At 55.1% G+C, this 20581-nt stretch overlaps 2 protein-coding genes across 9 annotated transcripts in view; one reads left to right on the top strand and one right to left on the bottom strand.

Annotated features, from left to right (window-relative positions):
• The window catches only part of GTPBP1 (GTP binding protein 1), a 26066-nt gene extending 19895 nt beyond the window's left edge, over positions 1 to 6171 (top strand). For 3 of the 4 annotated variants that reach the window (XM_064491439.1, XM_031463291.2, XM_031463290.2), the window contains one exon: positions 657 to 2107. In XM_064491439.1, the coding sequence (XP_064347509.1) occupies positions 657 to 749 (93 nt within the window). In that variant the 3' untranslated portion in view covers positions 750 to 2107. Of the gene's footprint in view, positions 1 to 656 lie in introns of all 4 variants that reach the window. The other variant, XM_010983568.3, reaches the window with a different exon arrangement.
• Positions 4482 to 20581, bottom strand: SUN2 (Sad1 and UNC84 domain containing 2). Of its 5 annotated transcripts, none has more exons than XM_031463288.2 (18): positions 20343 to 20581; positions 17814 to 17971; positions 16747 to 16949; positions 16230 to 16367; positions 15557 to 15652; positions 15113 to 15206; positions 14042 to 14112; positions 12621 to 12748; positions 11059 to 11313; positions 10542 to 10619; positions 10019 to 10062; positions 9291 to 9456; positions 8701 to 8922; positions 8370 to 8454; positions 7899 to 8014; positions 7582 to 7749; positions 7115 to 7207; positions 4482 to 6168 (listed from the first exon to the last, which is right to left on the bottom strand). In XM_031463288.2, the coding sequence occupies exons 2-18, from the start codon at positions 17933 to 17935 to the stop codon at positions 6055 to 6057; spliced, it is 2193 nt and encodes a 730-aa protein (XP_031319148.1). In that variant the 5' UTR covers positions 17936 to 17971; positions 20343 to 20581; the 3' UTR covers positions 4482 to 6054. The 5 variants fall into 5 exon arrangements, with proteins under 5 accessions (XP_031319148.1, XP_031319149.1, XP_031319147.1 ...); XM_031463289.2 differs by having other exon boundaries at positions 20419 to 20581; XM_031463287.2 differs by lacking the exon at positions 20343 to 20581 and adding an exon at positions 19605 to 20211 and having other exon boundaries at positions 8370 to 8451.

Here is a 20581-nt window from a genome sequence, read left to right as displayed (position 1 = left end):
TTAGCTTTAATGAAATAGAGTAGAAAATGTCAGTTTCCCTGTCATAGTAAGTATTGTCTGTGAGAGTGCAAGTGTGCACTGCAGCCCTGAAGGTCTGAAAGACACTGCTTTAGAGGGTCCTTCTGGGCCCCTCCCCTGACATGCCACCTCCTGAGGGGTAGGTGACCTTGGGCCCTGTCAGTGTGGCTCTCGCTCAGTACCTCCTGCCAGCTCTGTCCCCCAGAAGTCATCTCCTGGTCCCTGTCACATCAGTCCTTTCCAGAGTCTCTTCATCTGACCCCTCTTTGGAGAAGGAAGCTTCTACCTAGACCTGTCCTTTCTGCTCTCCCTCCCCATCGAGTCTTTCCTTTCACTCCTTCATTCCCTTTCTCTTTCCACCTATCAGCGGTGGCCGATGTTAGCTCCCCCGCTCTCTCTGCTTCTCCACACAGCTCCTCTCACCCCGTTATCACCTGTGAACCACTGCCAGCGACAGAGGTGGGTGGGCACTGGCTCTGCCTGGCAGAGGATCTGACATAGCAGATGACCACTCAGGCCAGGCTGGGACCACACTGCCTGCTCGCTCGTCTCCCGCCCCCACTTCCCGCTGCTCCGGCCTCTCTGCCATCCTGCTCCCTATGGGCACTGCTTCTCAAGCTCCTTCTTCTCTCTTTCAGCCCAAGCCTGGCAGCGGGGGCCGGCGACGGGGGGGCCAGCGTCACAAGGTGAAGTCCCAGGGGGCCTGCATGACTCCTGCCAGTGGCTGCTGAATGTCCCCAGCCCCCCTCCACCACCCAAGGGATCCTCGTGCTCTGGCCACCGCTCCACCAGATGGGCCAGAGCCACTCTGACCGCCTCTCGCTCTCCCCCAGGCCGCAGCTGGACCCTCGTCATTCCCCCCACCCCCGTTTTCCAGGGGGGCTGTAATTTATAAGCTGAGGAAGGTGGTCAGACTTGCAGAGGACTGACCATCTCCCACCCTGTTCCCCGCCTTCTTCCTCACACATTTTTTGTACATCGGGGCCCTTAGTTTTTATTCTTTTTATTATATATCTGTCTCTCTCTCTCTCTCTCTCTAGTGTGCGTGTGGTTGTGTGTGTGGGAGTGTGTGAGGTGCAGAAGTGCGGCCGTTCAGGGCCCCGGCAGTCTTCTTCACCTCCTCCGTGGCTGGCCACCAGCCTCCATGAGCTAGCTGGCTACCTGTCCGTCCGTCTGTCCGTTTCTCTCTGTGAGAACCTTTCAGGGCTGTTGGGAGCTGAAGAGCACCCTCCTTCCCTGTGCTCACTCTCCTCTGCGCCTGGAGCCCCACCTTGGAGCCGGCCTCGGGGCTTCCAGGTGACATGTCTGCTGCTGCCAGAGCAGGGAGCCCTCCCTCTGAGACTTGGGGATTTTAGCAGAGTGGAGAGTGGTGGTTCCTCTTTTCTCTTTCTCTCTCTTGTTCCCCTTAAACCCCAAAAGAGATAATGCCGAAAGCTCTTAAGTTGTAACCTGTAGATGTGTGGAGGGTGTCAGTGATTGGATTGAAGGACCCTCCTTGCCCCTAACTCTGACTGTTGCCACTGACCCAAAGACAGCTGGTGGCTTTTCTTTCCCCTCGGAGACAATCCTTTGTTTGCCTGGCTGGCTGGGGCTACTCTTGCTCTGCTGATTCTGCTGAGCTGCCTCGCCCCAGGGCAGCCTCCTGCTTGAACTTCAACTCTGATTCTTGTTGGGCCTCGGGGCACTGATGACCAGGACTGGGGTCTGTCTGCTCAGGGCTGTGCTCACTAGCACCTCCTTTTGGTAGAGGTGCCAGCTGTTCCTCTGAGCCAGGTGGGGACTGGAGCCCCTCCTTCCCCACATCACCCCAGCATGGCTGCTACAGGAGTAAACAGTGAATGGCCTGAGCCCCAGATTCGGAAGCCTCAATTGAGGGAGGACAGGTAGGAGGTGGTTAAAAAAGACTTCCAGACTGTAAGCCCTCTGGAAGAATCATTGCCTGGGGTGGGGGTAGTGTTGCCCAGGCCAGAGATGGCAACATGGGCCCCAAACCAGTCTGGTCTGCACTGTAGATTGACGCCCTCACTTTAGAGTGGGCTGACGGGCAGAGATGTGTTCTTTCTCTAGCCTCGGCAGACACCCAAATGGCTGGGTCCTTCCTCAGCCTCACCTCCCTTCCGTCCCCAACCCTTCACCATTCTTCCTGCTTCTGGACTGCTGGTCCCCTCTCCTCCCCTCCTAACTATTTCTAGTTACCAGTGACCTGTGGCCATGGACCCACCAGACCAGCACACAAAATAAAAGTTTGTTCCAAGTTGACGGTGTCGTGTTCCCTGCCCAGCCCCTCCAGGTGGAGGTGCTGCCCTGGGGAACTCTTGCTCTGCCTGCCCTAGAGCCTCCAGCTGTGGGCTGGGCCGGGAGGAGCCAGCTTCTCCTGTCAGGCAGGCATGGCTTCAAAACCCAGGCTCCTCTGCCAGCTGTAACACAGGACAAGGTGCCAACATCTGAACCTCAGTTTCCTCATCCACAGCAAGAGGTAGATGCCTACATCAGGTTGTTGTGAGGATCCACTGCGAAAATGTATGTGAGGCCCTGATGTGTCCGGCACATGGGAGGTACCTGGTGAATGGTCACCACACTGCTTATCATCATTGACACCAGCTCCCAACTCCATAGCAGAGGCTGCAACTCGGGGGACAGGCTCAAAAGGAGAAATGTGGCACTGACACGTCTCTGCTGTGTAGCTGGGCTGTGCCAGGCATTTCCTTCACTTCATGTTTTTTGATGCTCACAGCTACCATCTGTGTGGCAGTTGGCGGTAGTTACGTTTTTCTAGTTAAGGAAACTGAAGCTCAGAGGAGCAGCGGAGTGCCCCCAGCCTCTAGCCATTCCCAGTCATCCTCTCCAGCGTGTCCTCTGGCTCTTCCTGGTTCCTTTGTCTACTGGTTCTTTCCCTCTTGCTTTTTGACTCTGGTTCTGCTTACAGGGCTGCTGCCCACCGGTGCCTTCATAGCAGGAGTTCCAGCGTTGAATAACACCCCTGCTCTCTGTCCCTGTGGTGGGTGCTGTGGAATTTGTGTTTCCACAGGATTTGGCCTTGCGGGACCTTGGACCAGGCAGAACTGCATTTTGCCCCTGTGAGCATAACCACTTTCTTTACATTTGGAACCTGTGGCCTACACCCTGGCCCCTCCCTTCAGACACTCAGGAGGTCAGTCTGGATCTCTGTGGTCACCAGGCCCACACCTGCTAGCCAGGGGGCTGACTATGGCATATTATTGTCATTAGCAGGGACTGCAAAGGTCTCATGTGGGTCTCAGCCCTACGAACTATCTATTTGGAATGAAACACCAGCCCTTTTATAGTTGACAAATAAAATTGTTAATCCAATCATCTCAGATGGCAAATCCTGACCCTTCTGTAATGCAGCTAGCATCTGTGGCATCATTTATTCATCCAGGCCCACTGTTCTTGCTTATTGGCCTCCCCAGCATGGAATAAGGTAACAGGAATGGGCTGTGGTGCAGCGGGAAGCACAGGTTTGGTTGGGGTTACGTGGGATGGACCAGAGAAAGGATGGTGTGAGGATTGTGCCATGAGGGGCCCAGAAGATTTGAGCTTGTGCACACGGGCTCCAGAGGGCATGGGCAGAGACCCTGAGCCCTGATGGTATGTGGCAAGTTCCAGGGACTCTTTTACTGGTGCTGTTCACAGGTGCCTCCTTTGTTGAAAAATGGTGCTAAAATGCACTGCAGGCGTTGAGTGTGAACTAGGAGGAGGTGAAGCGAGCAGCAGTTGCTTGTGGGGTGAGCCCTAGGATTAGCTCTTTCCCGGTGCAGAAAGCTGAGGGCTTAAGTTACTGGATTTGTTACTCCACCCAGCACCCTCTCCTGTGGCAGACTATCCCCTAATTCCTCCCTACTGACCTGTTCCTGCCTTTATTTTCTCAGCTGTATGGGGCCCAGCCCTGGGCCAGGTGCCATGGTCAGGAGAGGCGCATTTCAGAGTCCAGTTGGGGAACCACCCCAAGCCCTTCGAGCTGCTCTTTGGAGGCACTGAATCTGGGAAGATATTTGCAGGGAAGGGCCAGGACCTGTTCCCCTAAACTGGCAGGTTCTAGCTCTTCATCCCATCCCAACAAAGGTAAAAGGGACAAGTAAGTGTAATTCCCACAGAGGGGGTTTGCTGCACTGATGGTGGACAAGCTTAGTGGTGAAGTGGTAACTTTTTCTACCTTCTGCTCAAATGGCACTGAGAGGCCCAGGAAGAGCCTTCTGCTTCATAATGGGACATCAGTGATGGCTAATAAAGCCACCTCACTTCTTTCTCTTGTCAACCCTTGAGCCCAGAGTCACGGGAATAGGGCCTGCCTCAGATCCCATCTCAGCTGGGTTTTAGCTGAGAGGCTTTGCTCTCTAAAGTTTAGGAATAAGTCTTTGGGGCATTGTTCTGGCTAAGAATTTATTCTCTTTTCCCCAAGAACAGAGTCCCTGTACAACGGCCAGATAAAACCACACACTCCGTTAATCCTGGGCATAATTTATTTTTTGCATAGGCATAAATTAGAATCTGGAGATTTAAAAAATTAACCAACAGTGCAGCATTTGTGACAGGAGAGCGCAAAACCTGGTTGTCTGGGGGCAGAGGCCAGTGCTGGAGGACCACAGGGTGGCTGGGGAGCCTTGCCTTCATTCCAGCTCCATCCTCCAGGAAGCCATTCAGGGCACCCACCTGCACAGCAGCCTTTCCTGCCCCCTCCCCACAGGCCAGAATGACCCAGAGTTGGAACCAGTGTCCCAAGCCCCTCTTGGCAGCCAGGTTACAAGGAACTGAAATCACCCACTGCCCCACAGAACGGGGCTAGGAATCAAGCCCTTAGCTTTTCAGTTAAAAAAACAGACCTTGAAAAATATATACATAATACATCAGGGACTGCTGGGTCCAAAAGCCCACGTCAGCCCCCACCTTCTTCACCCAGCCCCCCACCCCTGACTGCCTACCCCCCATAGAAAATGAGTCTGAAAGGAAACAGAATTGAGCAAGAGCTGAGAAAGCCCCAACAGGGTGGCTGAGGGTTAGGGGCCTCTTACATCAGGGGCCTGATGAGGGTTAGGGTAGAGCCAACAATGCAGAGTCCAGGGAGTCTCCTGCTCCCTACACTTTTAGCTGACCCCAGATGGCCATGGCCTCAAAGAATGAGGGCTCCCCGCACCCTGGGGGACTGTGGCAAGCTTGCTCTGGGACACTGGCAGGCCCTAGCAGAAATGGGGAGCAGAGTGCCCCAGTCCTAGCATCAGAGAGAAAGCAAGTACTGTCCCAGCAGAAGGGAATCCTATAGGGCTGGCTCCAGCCTCAGCCACACAGGCAGCAGCCCTCAGAAGCTCACAGGAGCCAGACCTTCTAGGGTACAAGAAGCCCCATGGCTCACCTTGACCCAGGACAAATACAGTGTATAGAAGCCCTTCAGGAAACCCATGGACCAAGCTCCCCTAGGTTGCTGGCACTAGCTTTTTGGGGGAGCCCAGCTGCCCTCTCCCAGGAGCTTCCTGCCAGGGTACCAGTCCCAACCTGCACCCTGAGCACCCTCCTCCCAGAGGGTCTCACTTCCCTGCCTAGGGAGGGGGCGCAGCTCAGCTGCCCCAGGCCACAGCCTGGTACCGACGGCTTTGGCACCTGCTTCATTTACAACAGCAGCTCTCTGGATGCTGACCCTCCCCTCGGGCAAGGGGCAAGCAGGTCTCACCCATCTCTGCTGGAACACGTGCACTCATTGTCTCTCCCTGCCTCCATTCCCCGTGACTTGCTACATATATACACCCTCCCAGGAGTAGTGGCCGGTGCCTGGCACGCAGAGAGCAAAGAACGAAGAGAGACACCGGAGCCTGCTGTCCCCACTGAGCTGCCCGCCAGTCAAGAAAAGCCTGCGTGTTCTTTCTCATCTCCGCTGGGCCAAGGGCTCTTCTTTCTTGCTCCTGGAAGTCAGTGTGCTTCAAGCGTGTGGGGGAAGTGGCAGGGGTGCTGCTCACCTACCCCCAGAGAAGGGGGCACGTGCTGAGAGGCGCTGGCCTCCCAGCTGGCCGGCAGCTCAGAGAAGGCTTAGTGGGCGGGTTCCCCGTGCACCCTGAAGCGGTAGATGCAGGTGTACTCGGGGTGGCCCCAGTTAGTCAGGATCCGCAGCTCCACCACCTGGTACGTGGCCATTTGAGGGTCCTGGGTAGAGAAGGCAGGGGTAAGAGTCCTCAGGCCTCACTGACAGACAGCAGACCAGAGGGGAGACAGCCGCACCTAGGCCAGACACACCTCCCGCCCAGGCCGCTGCAGAGAACCGGGCTTCAGACCCTGGAGCAGTTTTCAGCTGGTGGGCCGAGGGGCCCCAGAGGCTTCAAGGGCCACCAACCCATGGAAGGCTGCACTCAAGGTCAGCTCATGGCCACATGAAGATGGCCTTGTAGCTGAGCACCAGCATGATTCATCCCAAACTGGGCTAAATTCACAGGAGCTCATTATTCACAATGAACAGAACTACCTTCATGGAGGGTTTGATAATGTTGATGCTGAAGAAGAATTCCTTTACTCTGAATTAAGCAGAATTATTTTCTCAAGTTCCTACCAGGCCTCTGTCTCCTCTGCTCATTTTCAGCTGAGGGCTGAAATTCCTTGGCCTGGTTGCCAGGCCTGCCTCTCTTCCTGCCTCTGTCCCTTTTCCACCTTACCCAGTTCTTCACACTAGGACTTGCCTGGGTGGCGCTCAGGCCACCTGCCACAGACTCACCTGAGCTGGAGACTGGTAATCTGTGTTTCTAACAAAGGCCTAGAAGACTGATGCCCACTCAGGTTGAGGCAAGAGGCCCCTCTCAGTGCCCCAGCCACACTGTGCTGCCTGATGCCCAGCAGGGCATGCTCCTCAGACACCTGCCCTTTCCAGGCAGCCTTCCCCAACACCCCCATCTGGAAGGGGCCCCTCCCCTGCACTGATGTCTACTTGGGGCACCTCTCCCTCGCCACTTGGACAGCTATCTGTTCTTTACCTTGAGCTGTGGGAAAGCAGGGCTTCTCAGAACCCCCAGTGCCCGGCCTAGGGTAAGTACTCAAGACGTTTGCTGAGCGGATGGGAAAATAAATATGCCCCCTCTGCTAGCAAAATGGAATCCCATACCTGAAAATAAAATGTCTGAATGGGTTCCCCATCCTGGTCATAGGTGAACTGGCCAAGGAGCATCCCCTCCTGCTGCAGGTCTTCATCAAACCCCTGAAAAGAGAGTGAAGAAGGGAGGGAAGATCCTGCTCTTATACGTGGGCCTTGGCCACCAGGGAGGAAGACCCTACCTCCCGATTCCCCCCTGGCCCCCTCCTAGCCGGCAGGGCAGGCACCAGCCTCTGCGGGGACTGCAGGGGCCTGAGCTCTGGACATGGGGCTGTCCTGTGGTCTGTGACAAGTCACTTAATGCCTTAGGCCTCGGTTTCTTCCTCTGCAGCCTGAGGAAATGCCATTTCCCACCTTGGCGCCATCTCTTCCGTATCTGCTCCCTTCCTCCCAGCCAAAGAATGACCCTAACTTTATCCTCAACAGAGACTCCCTGGGTCCTCCTGCAGCCCCTCTGGCCCCCCAGGTGGGATACTCACAAAGACAGCGAAGTCTTTGGGGGCACTGGAGATGGTGCTGTTGGGCGACAAGGACTTGGGTACATGCTCTAAGGTGACAGCAGTGGGGCGGATGCGGGCAGAAAGGCGAACCACAGCAAAGCCCTGGGGACCCTGGAAGGCCCAGCAGTTGCCTGGGTGCACATCTGGCTGGAGAGGAAGAAAGTTGGGTCAACACACAGCAGGTCACAAAGGCAGCCAGCCCTGAGTGCAGCTCTCGCTGACCTGGGAAGGGACAGTCACCCAGGCAACTAGTGCTCAGGGCCCCACTCACGCTGTTGTCCTCACTGGGTGCCTACCTGGAGAATGACTCGGGGAGACTGGGAGTGGTACCACAGGGGGATACCAAAGAGGCTGAGGAGGGCCGTCTTGGTCTCGTAGGTCTCAGAACATCGGGTACTGATAACACTGGCCCCTGAGACAAGAAAGAAAGACAGGGTGGGTGCCTGCGTGGCGAGGGAGACCCCGACAACCGCTTGGCTCGCCAGCTCAGGGAACCCGAACAGGGACTGCTATTGCCCATCTCCTCTTTGAGAGCCAGTCTTCACACCTAACCCAGACCACAGAGCAGCTGTAAGCATCAACTCCTCCCCAGCCAGGGATGGTGCTCAGGACATCCTGAATTCTTCCAGGTTTTCATCTGCCTTTGTTGTGAGTTCTGGGTTGGGTGATTTCTGCTGATCTTAAGCCCTGCCTGCCTAGCACCACGGCTGCCCTGGCAGATGCAGGGGGCCTGCCAGTGTGGGGGAAGGGAGGACAGGTGTACACACCTCCTGATTCCAGAGCATAGTCCACCATCCCGATGCGGTCCTCGCTGTAGCGCTTCAGAGCTTGGTTTACAATGTGGTGCACCTGCTAAAATACAGGCACCCAGAACAGTAGTAGTGGGACTCAGAGACTTTTCCACCCTTGTGCCCCCACTGTTAGGAGCCAGGAACCCATGGACTGAGCCCTCCTATGCCTGCACCATGCTGGTGTCCAGATAATCATGTCACTTACCTAGGCATATGCGCACCTTCCCAAACCAACCCCAAACCAATGTGTGTGTGTCGGGGGGACAGATTATCCATCGGGGGCAGTCCAGGGACATACAGTCCTCACCTCCTCTGTCACCCCAATCACGCCTTCCTTCTGCAGTGTCAGCCCCAGGCTGGCCACGGCCTCCCTCGCCGACTTGCCCTGCATCTCGGCCACGTGGGCGAGGACCTTGCTCTCCAGCTCCTGCAACTGAGCTTGCATCTCCTCTCGCTGAAGGAGCCCCGTACGGGTTCCCCCACCTCGGAGAAGGAACTGGCTGATCCAGGCAGGGAACTGAGACTCCACCTAGGCACCAAAAAAAGGTCTCACTCTGGGAGGCTCACAGGGACAGTGGAAGCTGCCATGGCACAGCCCTGGCCAGGGTGAGGTGGTGCTAGGCTTGGGTAGAGGGCACAGGGAACCCGCACCCTGCTGCAAGGGGAGAGCCCGCGCATGCCTGCTCAGGCCACAAGGATGCGAGTTATGAACCTTCCACGTAATCAATGAGAAAACAGGCAGAACTTCTGTCAAAGAAAGCCAGCAGCTGTGCTAAGTCCAAAGTGGGGGCTTGTGGGACTAAGGCTACAGGGGCAAGAGGCTCTCTGCTGTGCAGACTCCCAGGACTGTCTCAGAGGAGGGGTGTTCAGCAGGGGACTTGGATGGTTCCAACTCACGTCGTCCCGCACAGCCTGGAGCTGCTGGGGCAGCAGGCCCACTTGGTCCTCCACCGATCTCTGCTTCAGGGTCAGGGCTGCCAGCTCCTGCCGCAGGCCTGCCAGCTGGCTCTCCAGCCGCCCGAGCTCCTTCATAGCGCTCTCCTGGAAGGACTCCTGGGTCATCCTACTCCCAAAGAGAGAAGAGTAAGCCTTGGATCTCCGGTGAGGGTAAGGCTATGCTGGGGAAACAAGAGGATCCCCTATTGGCACCTGATATAAGTGCTTGCCCACCACCCACTGGGGAGGGCAAGGCCTGCTCTTGGAAGTTCTGGCTGTAGAATGCAGCTCTGGTGCCTGTGACTTGGCTTGCCTGTCCCAAGGAGCGAATTCTTATCCCATTCCCTTTCTAAGCCCAGACCCACAATTCACTCTGCCTTAGCTCTCACACCCTCCACAAGTACAGACGTCTGGGGCGTGGGAAGACAGCCTGCACGAGGCTGTACAGAGAAGACAGTATGCCCATCAGAGAACCCGTGAATCCCAATCCTGCAGTGCCTTAGCCCCCGCCCCACCTCCACTGCATCTCAAGGACGGACTCTGAGCAGGGGGCCTGAGCTAGTTTTCAGCCACCTCCCTCTCTGCTTCAAGCACAGTCAGAACTCTGCTGTGGGGCTCTGCTCCCCAAGTCCTGTCAGGGGGTGGGGGTGGGAAGGAGCAGGCCTAGGCTAGATGGCAGTGCCTGTTACCTTTGCCACTCGGACTTCAGCTGCTGGAGTCGAGCCTCAGACTCCTATAAGCGGGAAGAAGGGACCAATACAAGAAACGTCAGGCTCACAGCAATCAGTCTCCCAGAGCAGGGACTGTTCCCTGTGGGGTCTTTGTTTAACCACATCCCCATCCCGGGCCTCCCGACTGTTCCAGCAAGCATGACACTGACCTCCTGAGTGAGGTCCTTACAGGAGTCTCACCCTGCATCTGTGGCACTTAGGCGCTCACCAGTTCACCCATTCACTCAGCACGTTACACACAACACAACAGGCCGCTTGAAAGTAGCCCTTCCTGTCCTCAAGCGCACTCCCAGGGCATCCCCGCAGAGTGTTCCAGCCCAGGTGGATTCAGTTTAAGCAGAAGTCAGGAGGCTACATGCTCTTCTCCTCATTCTGCATCTAATCAGGCCCTTCGGGACCCAGCTGTCTCTCTCAGCCCGAGAACAGACAATGAACTGATCAGGCCCCACTGTAGGCCCCAAGTGCCCACAAGCCCACCAACCTGGGAGGCCTGGACAATCTTCTTGAAGAGGTCCTCTGAGTCTTGTTGATGCTCTGCCCTCAGGGTGACCAGTTCTTCCTACCAGGCATAGGAGAGAGGCTGAGGGTTTTACGAGTTGTGCTCAGAGAACTGCTTACAACCAGTAAGTGGTGTAACTAGAATTCGAACCAGGCCTGTTTGACTGCAAACTTCAGCTCACAGCCTTTCTGCTGCAGTGCTTCTTGGAAACATGCAAGACTCCTCTTGATCTTTACCACACACCTACATGGTGTGCCACACCCACGTGGGCCTCGTGCCAGGTACCCTGCACCCTCGTGTCCTCACAACCAGGGGCGGGCAGACAGGAGAGTCTCCATTTTAAAGAGGAAACTAAGGCTTAGAGAAGGTGAGTAACTGTCAAGGGGCAGAGCTGTCTGACCCCGAATGACACACTGCTGTCTCCCTCGTGTCAGGGTGGGCAGGGCCTCGCCTCCTCCACCCCACACAGCCAGGGTGTCGCCCAGCTCCTCTCTCCCACCTGGATCCGAGCAGCGGTGTCCCTGCGGAAGTCCTCCTTCAGGGCAGCCTCTCGGCGGCTGACCAGCCCCTCCAAAAGCGCCAGGGTGTCCTCGTGGCTCAGGCCGCCGCTGCCTCCCTGGCCCCCTGCCCCTTGCCGCAGCTCCAAGCGTTCCAGCCGCAGGGCCTCCTTCTGCCAGCTGGAGGAAAACTCGGCAGCAAGATCTTCCAGGCGCCGCTCCAGAGAGTGTACCCGGGACAGAATGCGCTGCTCAGCCTGGCAGGGCGGGGAGGGAAGAGCCACAGAGGTGAGGGACTTATGACAACAGTGCTGCCTGAAGAGAATCCCAGAAATACCCAAATGAAATTATGAAAGTCTGTCAAATATCGATTAAAAGGCAGGAGTCTACTGAATGCAGAGGCTGGGCTTAAGATATGTTCATTTTTTTACTTCCCCCATTTTACAAGATAAAGTAGTCCTGAAATTGAATTGCAGTTGATATCTTTACTAATGCTCAAAAAAGGAAAAGTTAAAGATGACAACATGTCATTGTTTTGTAAAATACAAAGTAAATTTGGGAAAGTAAAATCCACCAAAATAAATGGTTAAAAACGTGATACCACACTGAATTCAGCGGGATGCAAGCAAAGTTCAAACACTTACAAATAGGGAACACTGAGTTTTACACTTTTTTCTGGACCCCAGGACCTGCACACACACATTCTCGTTGTGTGCTCATCACCCTCCACCAGACCACAGGCACGGCCTGGGCCTGACCCATCTTTAGCCTCTGCAGGTTGCAAAAATGGCCACTCCCCGCGTCTGTGCCCTCTGCAATGCAGCCTTGCAGAGGTGGAGTTTTTCCTTGTCTGTGAATCTGGCCTGGCTCTGAGGTTTGCTTCAACCAACAGAACATGGCAGAAGTGACAGTGTGCTGGTTCTGAATCTGGGCCTCAAGGTCTGGCCCGATTCTGCTTTCTTGAAACCCTGCCCCACCGCTGAGAACAAGCCCAGGCTAGCCTGCTGGACAGCCAAGGTGCATGGAGAAGATGGCCCGCCTAGGCAAGGCCTAGGCCAGCCCGCACCTGCTGACCCACCAGTCAGCCGCAGACACACGAAGGGGCCCAGCCAAGATCAGCTGTCCTTGCTCAGACCATAAGAGCCACCCAGAGGACCTGCAGACTCATGAGCTACTCCAATGCTGGTACTTTAAAGGCACTGATTTGGGGGGGGGGGTGTATCTGGTGGTAACAGGTAACAGACCAGGACATTACCTGACTCATGGAAGGTGCTCAGTAAATCCCTGTGAAATTCTATTGAAAAGGAACAAAGTAGACAAGATGATTTGTCTGATTCTTTTTCCTTCTGTTTTCTGTGTTTAAGATGGCAAATAACTTTTGGACAGTTTTGAGTCATATTTAAGTGCAGACAAAACATCCCCCCGACACCTGCATCCCAAACAGTAGAAAAAGGGGTATCCTGGGAGACGAGGCAGCACCTCTCCAGCTGTGTGTAAGGAGTATGGGCAGGGACTGCGATGGTACCTACATTGTGAGGGGCAGCCTGCGACCTAAGATGCTCACCTGGAAATGTGGGGACGAGTCTCTGGACCCCCACACCTCATGCTGCCCACTGCTGCCCTTCGCGGCCCACCAGGAAACCAGGGCGGGGTGGAACGTCTGCAGCCCGTAGGGGTAGAAATGCCACGCTCCTGCAAACGGAGGATAGGATGGTTACCCAGGCCCCGGGCCACAAGCAAGGAGGTGCGCAAGGGCAAGGACCACAGCCTAATCAGCAGCGCATCTGCAAGATGCTCTACATTGTTCCCACCTCTATCACTGAACTTCCACACTTTTTACATAGTTGTAATTATTGTTCATATGTGTTCAACTTTTGATTTGATAATTTCATGTGAGTTTCACAATTTCATGAGTTGCCCCTATGCCCCCCAGGCTCAATTTTACCAATTTACAATTAAAGACCATGCTTTATTTTTTTTTAAGAGTTGGTTTTATGGGTTTAGCATCTACTCAAGTTGTATTTCTTTAATTATACTAAGGTAGAACATTTTTCCAAGTGTGGATTTCCTTTCTGTTTCCTGTTACAAGAACAGTGTGTTCATATCCAGTGGAAACTGGGCACTGCCCTTAAAATAATAATGATCCTTTATAATCTTATAGCGTTTTGTTCAGGAAGCATGTTCCCATGTGTTATTTCAGTTTATTTCACCATCCCCTTGTGGGATTGGTGGAGCCAAGTTCGTGATGGTGTCACAAGGAGATGCACAGGGAAAATCTGAAAGGCACAGGGGTGGAGTGACCAGCTCAGGGAGAACAGTAAGTGTGGGCCCGTCCAGAGGGTCTGACTCAAAGTCTGGTAGTCATGTGCTTCCTGTTGCACCTGCTGGAGGCAGACAATGTAGAGCATCTTGTAGATGACAGGCATCTTAGTGCCAAAAGGGGCTCTTACTTCTTTTTACTACTTCATTGTCTTGATCTTAAACATAGCTGAAGACTGAACTTGATGTAACAATTATTCACTCACCCAGACTACGTCCTGATTTGGAATGGAGGAAAATGACTACTAATCATAACAGTGTCAGAGTCCCTGCTTTTTACCCTAATACGCCTGTACTAGGGCATGTTCCAGCCCTGGGGGCTCCAAGGATGCTTGAGACATGTCAGGCAGTCTGGCATAGCAGCCCAAACCAAGGACAAAATCAGTGGATTGGGGCACTTCCCCTTCCACCCACCGGACATCCTGAGAATGTGGCAGCACTGGCCAGCGGAGGACACAGGAGAGGCAGACAGGATGCTGCCCAGGCTGGATCCAACCCCCCTCACCCTGCCTCCTTCCCTTTTTTGTAGGCAATCACTATCCCTCAAGGTTTCACACTTCTGCTCTGTACCAGCCTCGGCCCACACTCTGTCCTGCCCCTCTAGCTCGCCAGCCCATCTCTACAAGCTCTCACCCAACCCCTTCCTGTGACAGCGGGCAAGCTCACCATAGGTCAGGCCAGTCAGCAGCAGCAGCAGCAAGAGGAACCACAGGAACGTCTTCAGGGATGAGAAACGCCTGGACCACAGGAGGGGAGAGAGAGGAGGTGGAGGTGTCAGGAGGGCGCCAGGGCCTCTCTGTGCCTCCAGGAGGTTCTTTGAGACTTTTTCCTGAGTGCTGAACTAGCCTAGGAGGGAATGCCCTCAAGCCTCTGTCTTGCCAGGGCCAGATTAGATGCTTCAGGGCTTTACCTGAAGGGCTTGCTTGGAGTGATGGGGACAATTCTCACTCTGTGAATTTTATTGATTGTATTAAAAATAAAAACTGAGGCCTTTGAATAACCTAAAACTTTCACATATAAGAGGTCCTCTAAGCAAGCAAATATTTAAAAAAAACCCAAAAAACCCCACGGAACTCCTTAAACAAACAATGTTTTCTTTTAGAAAAATGAGGACCCTTTTCTGGTGACATGAATCCGTCCTTGCCCCTCTTCTCAACATAGCTAGCTGCCCACTACAACCAGGATTATGGCCAGAGGGACCCTGACTTCCTGGCTGTTTTCTTTCCTCTGCCCAAGGGTCAGTCCCCAAATTCTGGTTCTGCCAGGTCAGGGACCTGGGGAGCAAACCTAAAGTATCCTCAGGCAAAACCTGTTCATGGTTTCTGTACACGATGTGCTGAACACCAGGAGTCTAGATCACCACGGCCAATTGGGAAGCTGAACGTTCTGGGAAACACACTGGCTGCCTAGAGCCTCAGGCCTGGCCAGCAGGAGGAGGGCCAGGCTCGTCTGAGACTCAGAAGTGGCTGGGCTGGCATTTAGCAGGAAGTGCTCAGGAAGAAATCAGAACCTGTGTTCCAGAATACTCCCTGCAGAGCTGTCAATTCAAGGAGCAAAACCTGACTCTGAGTTCCAGCCTGTCAGGCAGGGAGGGGCTCTGCACCCACTCCACACTCACTAGTAAAAGGTGCAAGTTAACTGGGAAAAACCTTCAGAGAAACAACCACATTCCAGTTTAGATGCTTCGTCGGCCCCTTCTGTCCTGGGGCCTTCTGATTCCCTCTCAGTCTTGCTCACCTGGTTAAAACGAAGACATCAAGGAGGGAGGCAGCTGTCGTGAGGCGGTACCAAGTGGTGCCAATCCACCAGTAGAGGAGTCCGAAGAGCCGGCCTGGAAGAGGGCCCGTTGAGCCTAAGTGCCACCCTGAGCCATCGGCCCGTGTGTCCCCACCTGCAGCCCTCCCTGCCCCTACCCTGGCCCTGACTGCCAGTGCGCCTGTGTCCTGTTCTCCGATACCCAGTTCTTATAATCCCACCTGCCCACTCTGCCAATGCCCTCCATCCAGCTTCCAAATGAGGGTGCTCCCAAGGCTCCTAGCTCCCAGTGATTACTCTAGAAGGAGCTTTCCCCCACGGTCCTACAGTCCCTTTGTAATGGGCTGGATGCCTGACTGCAGAGAGATGGGAGCAAGAGGCTGCCAGAGAGAGTGGAAACACGTGCCCAGAGCAGCCAGCACCCACCTGGAGAAGTGACCACCATCCAGAAAAAAGAGGCCACCTGAGACACAGCGTTTCGGAGCCGTGAACCTGAACCCCGCTGGTCTGTCTCTGAGTAACCTGCAGGGAAGGAGAGGGAACCAGCTCAGCTTGTCCTCACTCTTAAGAGCCCTGGGACATGGAGACTGTCACTTGTCTTCCCCTTTAGACTGTGAGCTGAGACCCTGTGTCACTCTCCTTTGAGCCCCCAAATGATACAGGCTGGCAGCTAGCAGGTTAGTAAACGCTGGCAGAATGAAGTGCCAGGCTTCTGACATTTTATTTCCCTTGAAGTCTGTGTCTGCTTCCCTCTCCTCGCCAGCAATCTTCAAACCACTGATCAGAACTGGACTAGGGGATCAAGCACCTCCTACATGTGAAATCCCACATTAAAACCCTTTCTGGGAATGAGTGAAACAAGGGAATTGGCCACAGGCTGCTCAGGCCATGTGGGGCCAGGGCAATCTCAGCCCAGTGTATTGAGGGCCACTCAGGCCTGGGCTCAGGGTACCATGGTGGCATAGCAAGGATGCCCAGCCAAATACTGGGCTCTCCCAAGCTGTCAGGGGTGCCTTTCCTGGCTTCCCATCACCTCCCCAGCAGCCCGGGAACCTGGTGGAGCATCTCCCTGAGGCTAGGGAGGGAGGGCGTCCCCTACCTACGTAGTCATCCTCGGAAGAGTAGCCCGAGGAAGACCCGAGGAAGTCCTCAGAGAGCTTGTTCTCAGGGAGCCCGTTGATTTTGCTGCTCTCAGTGCCACCTGTGCCTCGCCTCCTTCTCACCCGCAGGTCCTCACCTGCAGAGGGAAGAATGTGGGGTTCTCCTGGGGCTGAGATGCCCTGAGGAGGGTGTTCCAGAGGGACTTATGGGGACACCCTGGGGAGCAACTCTGATAAGCAGATGGACTCTGCTCTTAGCCCCTCCCGAGCTCTCTGGGTCCAAAGGAAGGTGAGGTGGGACTGGTCCCTTTAAGATGATAAAGTGGCTATTTTATCATCTTAAAGGGCCTGGGAGTTCAGACACTAGGCTGCTCTTCCAAGGGTTTCCAAAGACAGGGAGCCCCACTTCTGGCCCAGCAGTGGTTTGAAAATTTCCCCGGGGGAGACTTTTGGGCCATAAATTTCCAGAGGAAGCAGAGAAAGCAAAGGCCTTGGAGAAAGGTGGTGGACACTCACTCCAGTAGGAGTCCCCATGCAGCTGGTCGTCCAGGATGGAGTTCCTAGTGAGGGAGGCGGCGAGGGCGGCGGCCCGGGGGCTGCCTATGTAGGACTCCCTGACCACAGACTCGCTGTAGTAGGAGGTGTGTGCGTCGGAGGAAGGGCCCAGCTGCGGTGCTGGGGAGAGGCGCTTCATGTTGCTGGACTTCCTCTTCAACGTCCTGTGGGATATCAGCCAGGAAGAGGGGAGGTGGGAGCAGGCAGGTGAGCCTGGCTGGGAATGGGAAAGCGGCTGCTCTGCCCTCCTCTGGTGAGTGGGTCGGCCCTGTTGCTGGGCAACTAACAACTTCCACCTGCTGACTGTCTAGTCCGCAAAGCAGGTACTTTCTCTGCTCCCACTATCTCTATATCTCACAAGCAGTTAGGTGACATCATCAGTAAGTGATGGAGCCAGGATTCAAATCCAGGTCTCTAACTTCAAAGCCAAAGTGTTCTCTCATGCTTCCTAATGGATTAGTAATTTCTACAACCCACTGAAAACCCAGGCAAATCCGACCCAGCCTCCTAGTGCTAGTCAAAGCCTCAGGCGCTTGCCATCCGGGCCTCCTGGCTGCAAGCAGAGCAGGCTGAGGCGGGGGCCTGCCTTAGCTCGTGTCCCAGTGCCCCTCGGACTTGCTCCTCTCCTCAGCTGCTTCGCTGGCCCTACCGAGGCCCTATAGATGGTGTGACACATGGGTGTGGGGCTGGGAGGATAGCCAGACTGGCACACCCATCCATCCACAGCAGAAGGGGTTCCTGTGAGCCCGGCTCTCTGTTCTGGGGTTTCCGGACTGGCTTATTCTTGAAGCTGCCTCTCCCCACTTCCTGTTCTCTGAACACGAGGGCAGCAGCCTGGCTCATAGTACGGGGAGAGGACACAGCCGTGAGCCCTGGCATCCCCATAGGTGTGCATGTCCCTCGGACTGGACATGGATGTCTGACCTCTGCCCACAAAGGCTGCAAGAGGAAGAGGTTATGCAGTAAACCGCCCAAGCCACATGCTGTGTGGTCAGAGTGATCCATGGTTGGGGGCGGGGCAGCCCTACCTGAGAGGGCTGTCTTTAAACGCAGTGCTCTGGCTCCCCATCACCGAGCTCCCTCCACTGCTGCTGCTGCCGTCATCGTCACCCTGGGAGTAGCGCGTGAGGCGCTGGCTTCGTCGAGACATGATGAGGTGGGATGAGGACCCTGCCCCTGAAGAAGTCTTGGGAGAGAAAGGAGGCCACATGAGGCTTGGGGCTGTTCTCAGCCCCTCCCCAGGGGAGGAGAGACAAGGCACTGGACCCCAGCAAACAGACCACCTCCTGTATGTTCAACAAAAACAGCCCGAGATGTGGGTGAGATGGGGCATCAATTAAGCATCCCAGGTACCCGGCTGCTTACATACCCATTTCTGATCCTTATGACCAAGGGAGCAAGGGAGGTGTCACTACTCTCATCGTGCAAGGGGGGAAACTGAGACACTAAGGTGATCAGTAACCTGCCCACAGCCATCCAGCCTGTAAGTGACAGAGTCAGGGTTTGAGCTCAGATCTGACAGGCAGCAGGGCCTGGGCCTTTCCACTCTACCAAAAAGTTTTCAAGTTGTTTCCGGAGTGTGTTGTTGTGTCTCCAACTAGAGTCTTTTATAGCCTCCAATATGTTCAGAACAGGCTGCAGACAGAGTTGTTACACAACAAATACTTGTTAACAAACTAACAAAATAGTCAAGTGGAGCAGCAGTATGAGTGTGGGATTACGGTCAATCTCTTCCAACCACATCAGTCACTACGTGGGTGGGAAACCAAGGCTCTGGAATTGATAACAAGGACTCAAAGGAGGCCAAGGCGAAAAGATCTGGTAAAGCGCGGCATTCTACAACTCGAGGAGGATTCATAAACTTTTCAGCTCTAGAAACCCAAATTCAAAATCTCGAAGACCAGCGTGAGCAGTGTGAACACGTTGCCTTTGCTGGCCTGTATCACAAAGTAACTGTTTCACTTCAGCTGGCTCAGGAGTCCCTAGTACTTGCAACTTGTTATCACACCTAATATTCCTGGTTGATACTTAAATGACTAGTTCTCTGGGTTGTGCGGTGGCCATAGGCTCTAATACATCCCAATTCAGACTACAGAAACCAGAAGATCTGGTTAGTCCAGCTGAGGAATTCTAGAAAGTCCTCTTCTGCAAAACAAGCTGCCTCATGTCTTGGTCTTATTGGTGTCTTCACAGGTAGGAGGCCCACCTGGCATCCTGCCCTAGTTTTAGGTGATATTGATAGTAGCCACAGCAGGGTCTGGGTCTGGGTCTGGGTCTGGGTCTTTTTCTAGATTCCACTCCTTATAAGGTAATTCCACCCCCACTACTGCCCTCCCCACCTGAAAGCTCCAGAGGCCCACACAGGCTCCTCCTCTTAAGCCCTGCCCTGCTGAAGTTGAAGCTTTTGCCCCGGAGTAGGAACAAAGCAGTGTGTTTCTACAGAACTCAAGCTGCCGCTGGCAAAAATATAAATAAATATTCAGATGGAGGTGTGTGTTTGTGTGTGGAAGGGGGAAGGGGTGCTGAAAACCGCCAGCAGTCTGCCTCCACCCTCCCAGGGGTGCCTTTTAGTCTTTCCCGTACAGTCGGCTATCACAAAACTGTTTATCACTGAGTCTGGGTTTCACAAAATGCAGGTCAAGGTCCATCCTCCAAAACAAAACAAGACGTGAGCCTATAGGAGAGTCAGAATAAACCCCCCCCCACCTCACACACAAATACAGTCAGTTAAGAAACCCTCAAATAAAACATCCCTCCCGACGAGTGAGCTGAACCACATCCTTTTCTTAGCTCCATCTTTCCGCGCCCCCGTCACAAACTTTTACGGCAGTATCCATCCAGTCTTCAGACTTAATCTAGATCCTGGGCGTCCTCCGCAGGACGTTTTCGCACTTTATTCCCTCGTGGGACCTGTAAAAATCTCCAGGTGCTATCTCCATTCTCCCTTCATTTCCTACTGGCTGAACCTGCGGAGGTTATTTACCAACCACGCGCCTGCCCTGCCTCTCGCTCTAAGTCACACCCCCGCCCCCTATTTGTTTTGTTTGGCTGCTGCTTCTTCTTTTCAGAACTGAACAAAATGGTCCTTCCTCCTATTCCCAGAGTTCTGACAGGCGGCGGCAGGAGCAGAGAACTGCCTGCCCCTGGAAACTGCCTGACTGGCACGGAAACGCAGGCACTGCCCTGAGCCAGTTTGGGACAGCGGGGCCTTCTCTCCCCTCCTGCCGGGGAGGTTCGGCCCGGGGAAGTCCCGCCTGGAGACATCCGCCCTCCGGACTGACCAGTGGGACCGGGAGTTGCCGATGAGTCAGGGCGGCCTTTGCATAGTGCTGACCCTTCCCGATCGGCCCAGGGGCGTGCGCCGGGCGGGGCTGGAGCCCGGCCCAGCTTGGCCCGGAGACGAAGAACCAGGCCTGGGCAGTTTGGCTCTGGCCGGTGCCGCCCAACGATGACCCCGGGGTCAGGCCGGGTCCTGGACCCGAGGGGAGGCGGACGAGGCCAGCCCACCACCCTCGCCCCGTGCGTCCGCCCGCCAGAGGCCCACGGCCGGCTGTTACCTGCTGCCGCCGCTGCTCGGGGAAGGGCCGGGAACGTCGGAGGCCCGCCGCGTCGCCCAGGCGCCCCCCCCCTTACCGCGTCAGAGTCCGGGGACCAGCGCTCGGCGCGGGGGTCCGGGGCAAGCTGGGAGCGGCGACGCTGGACAAGGCGGGCAGGCGGGCGGACGGACAATACGGCCCGCGCAGAACGGCGCTGCGCGAGTGGGGCCAGGCGGCGCGCTCGTGGCCAAGTGTGTATG

This window comes from Camelus dromedarius, chromosome 11 (assembly GCF_036321535.1).
Source record: "Camelus dromedarius isolate mCamDro1 chromosome 11, mCamDro1.pat, whole genome shotgun sequence".
Taxonomy (NCBI): Eukaryota; Metazoa; Chordata; class Mammalia; order Artiodactyla; family Camelidae; genus Camelus; species Camelus dromedarius.
This window is presented reverse-complemented; position numbering and strand designations above follow the sequence as displayed.

Coding starts and splice junctions, on each gene's coding strand:
- SUN2 (XM_031463286.2), bottom strand. Junction 10,063..10,541: donor AGATTGTCCAGGCCTCCCAG/GTTGGTGGGCTT, acceptor TCCCGCTTATAG/GAGTCTGAGGCTCGACTCCA. Junction 8,015..8,369: donor CTATGCTCTGGAATCAGGAG/GTGTGTACACCT, acceptor TTCTTGTCTCAG/GGGCCAGTGTTATCAGTACC.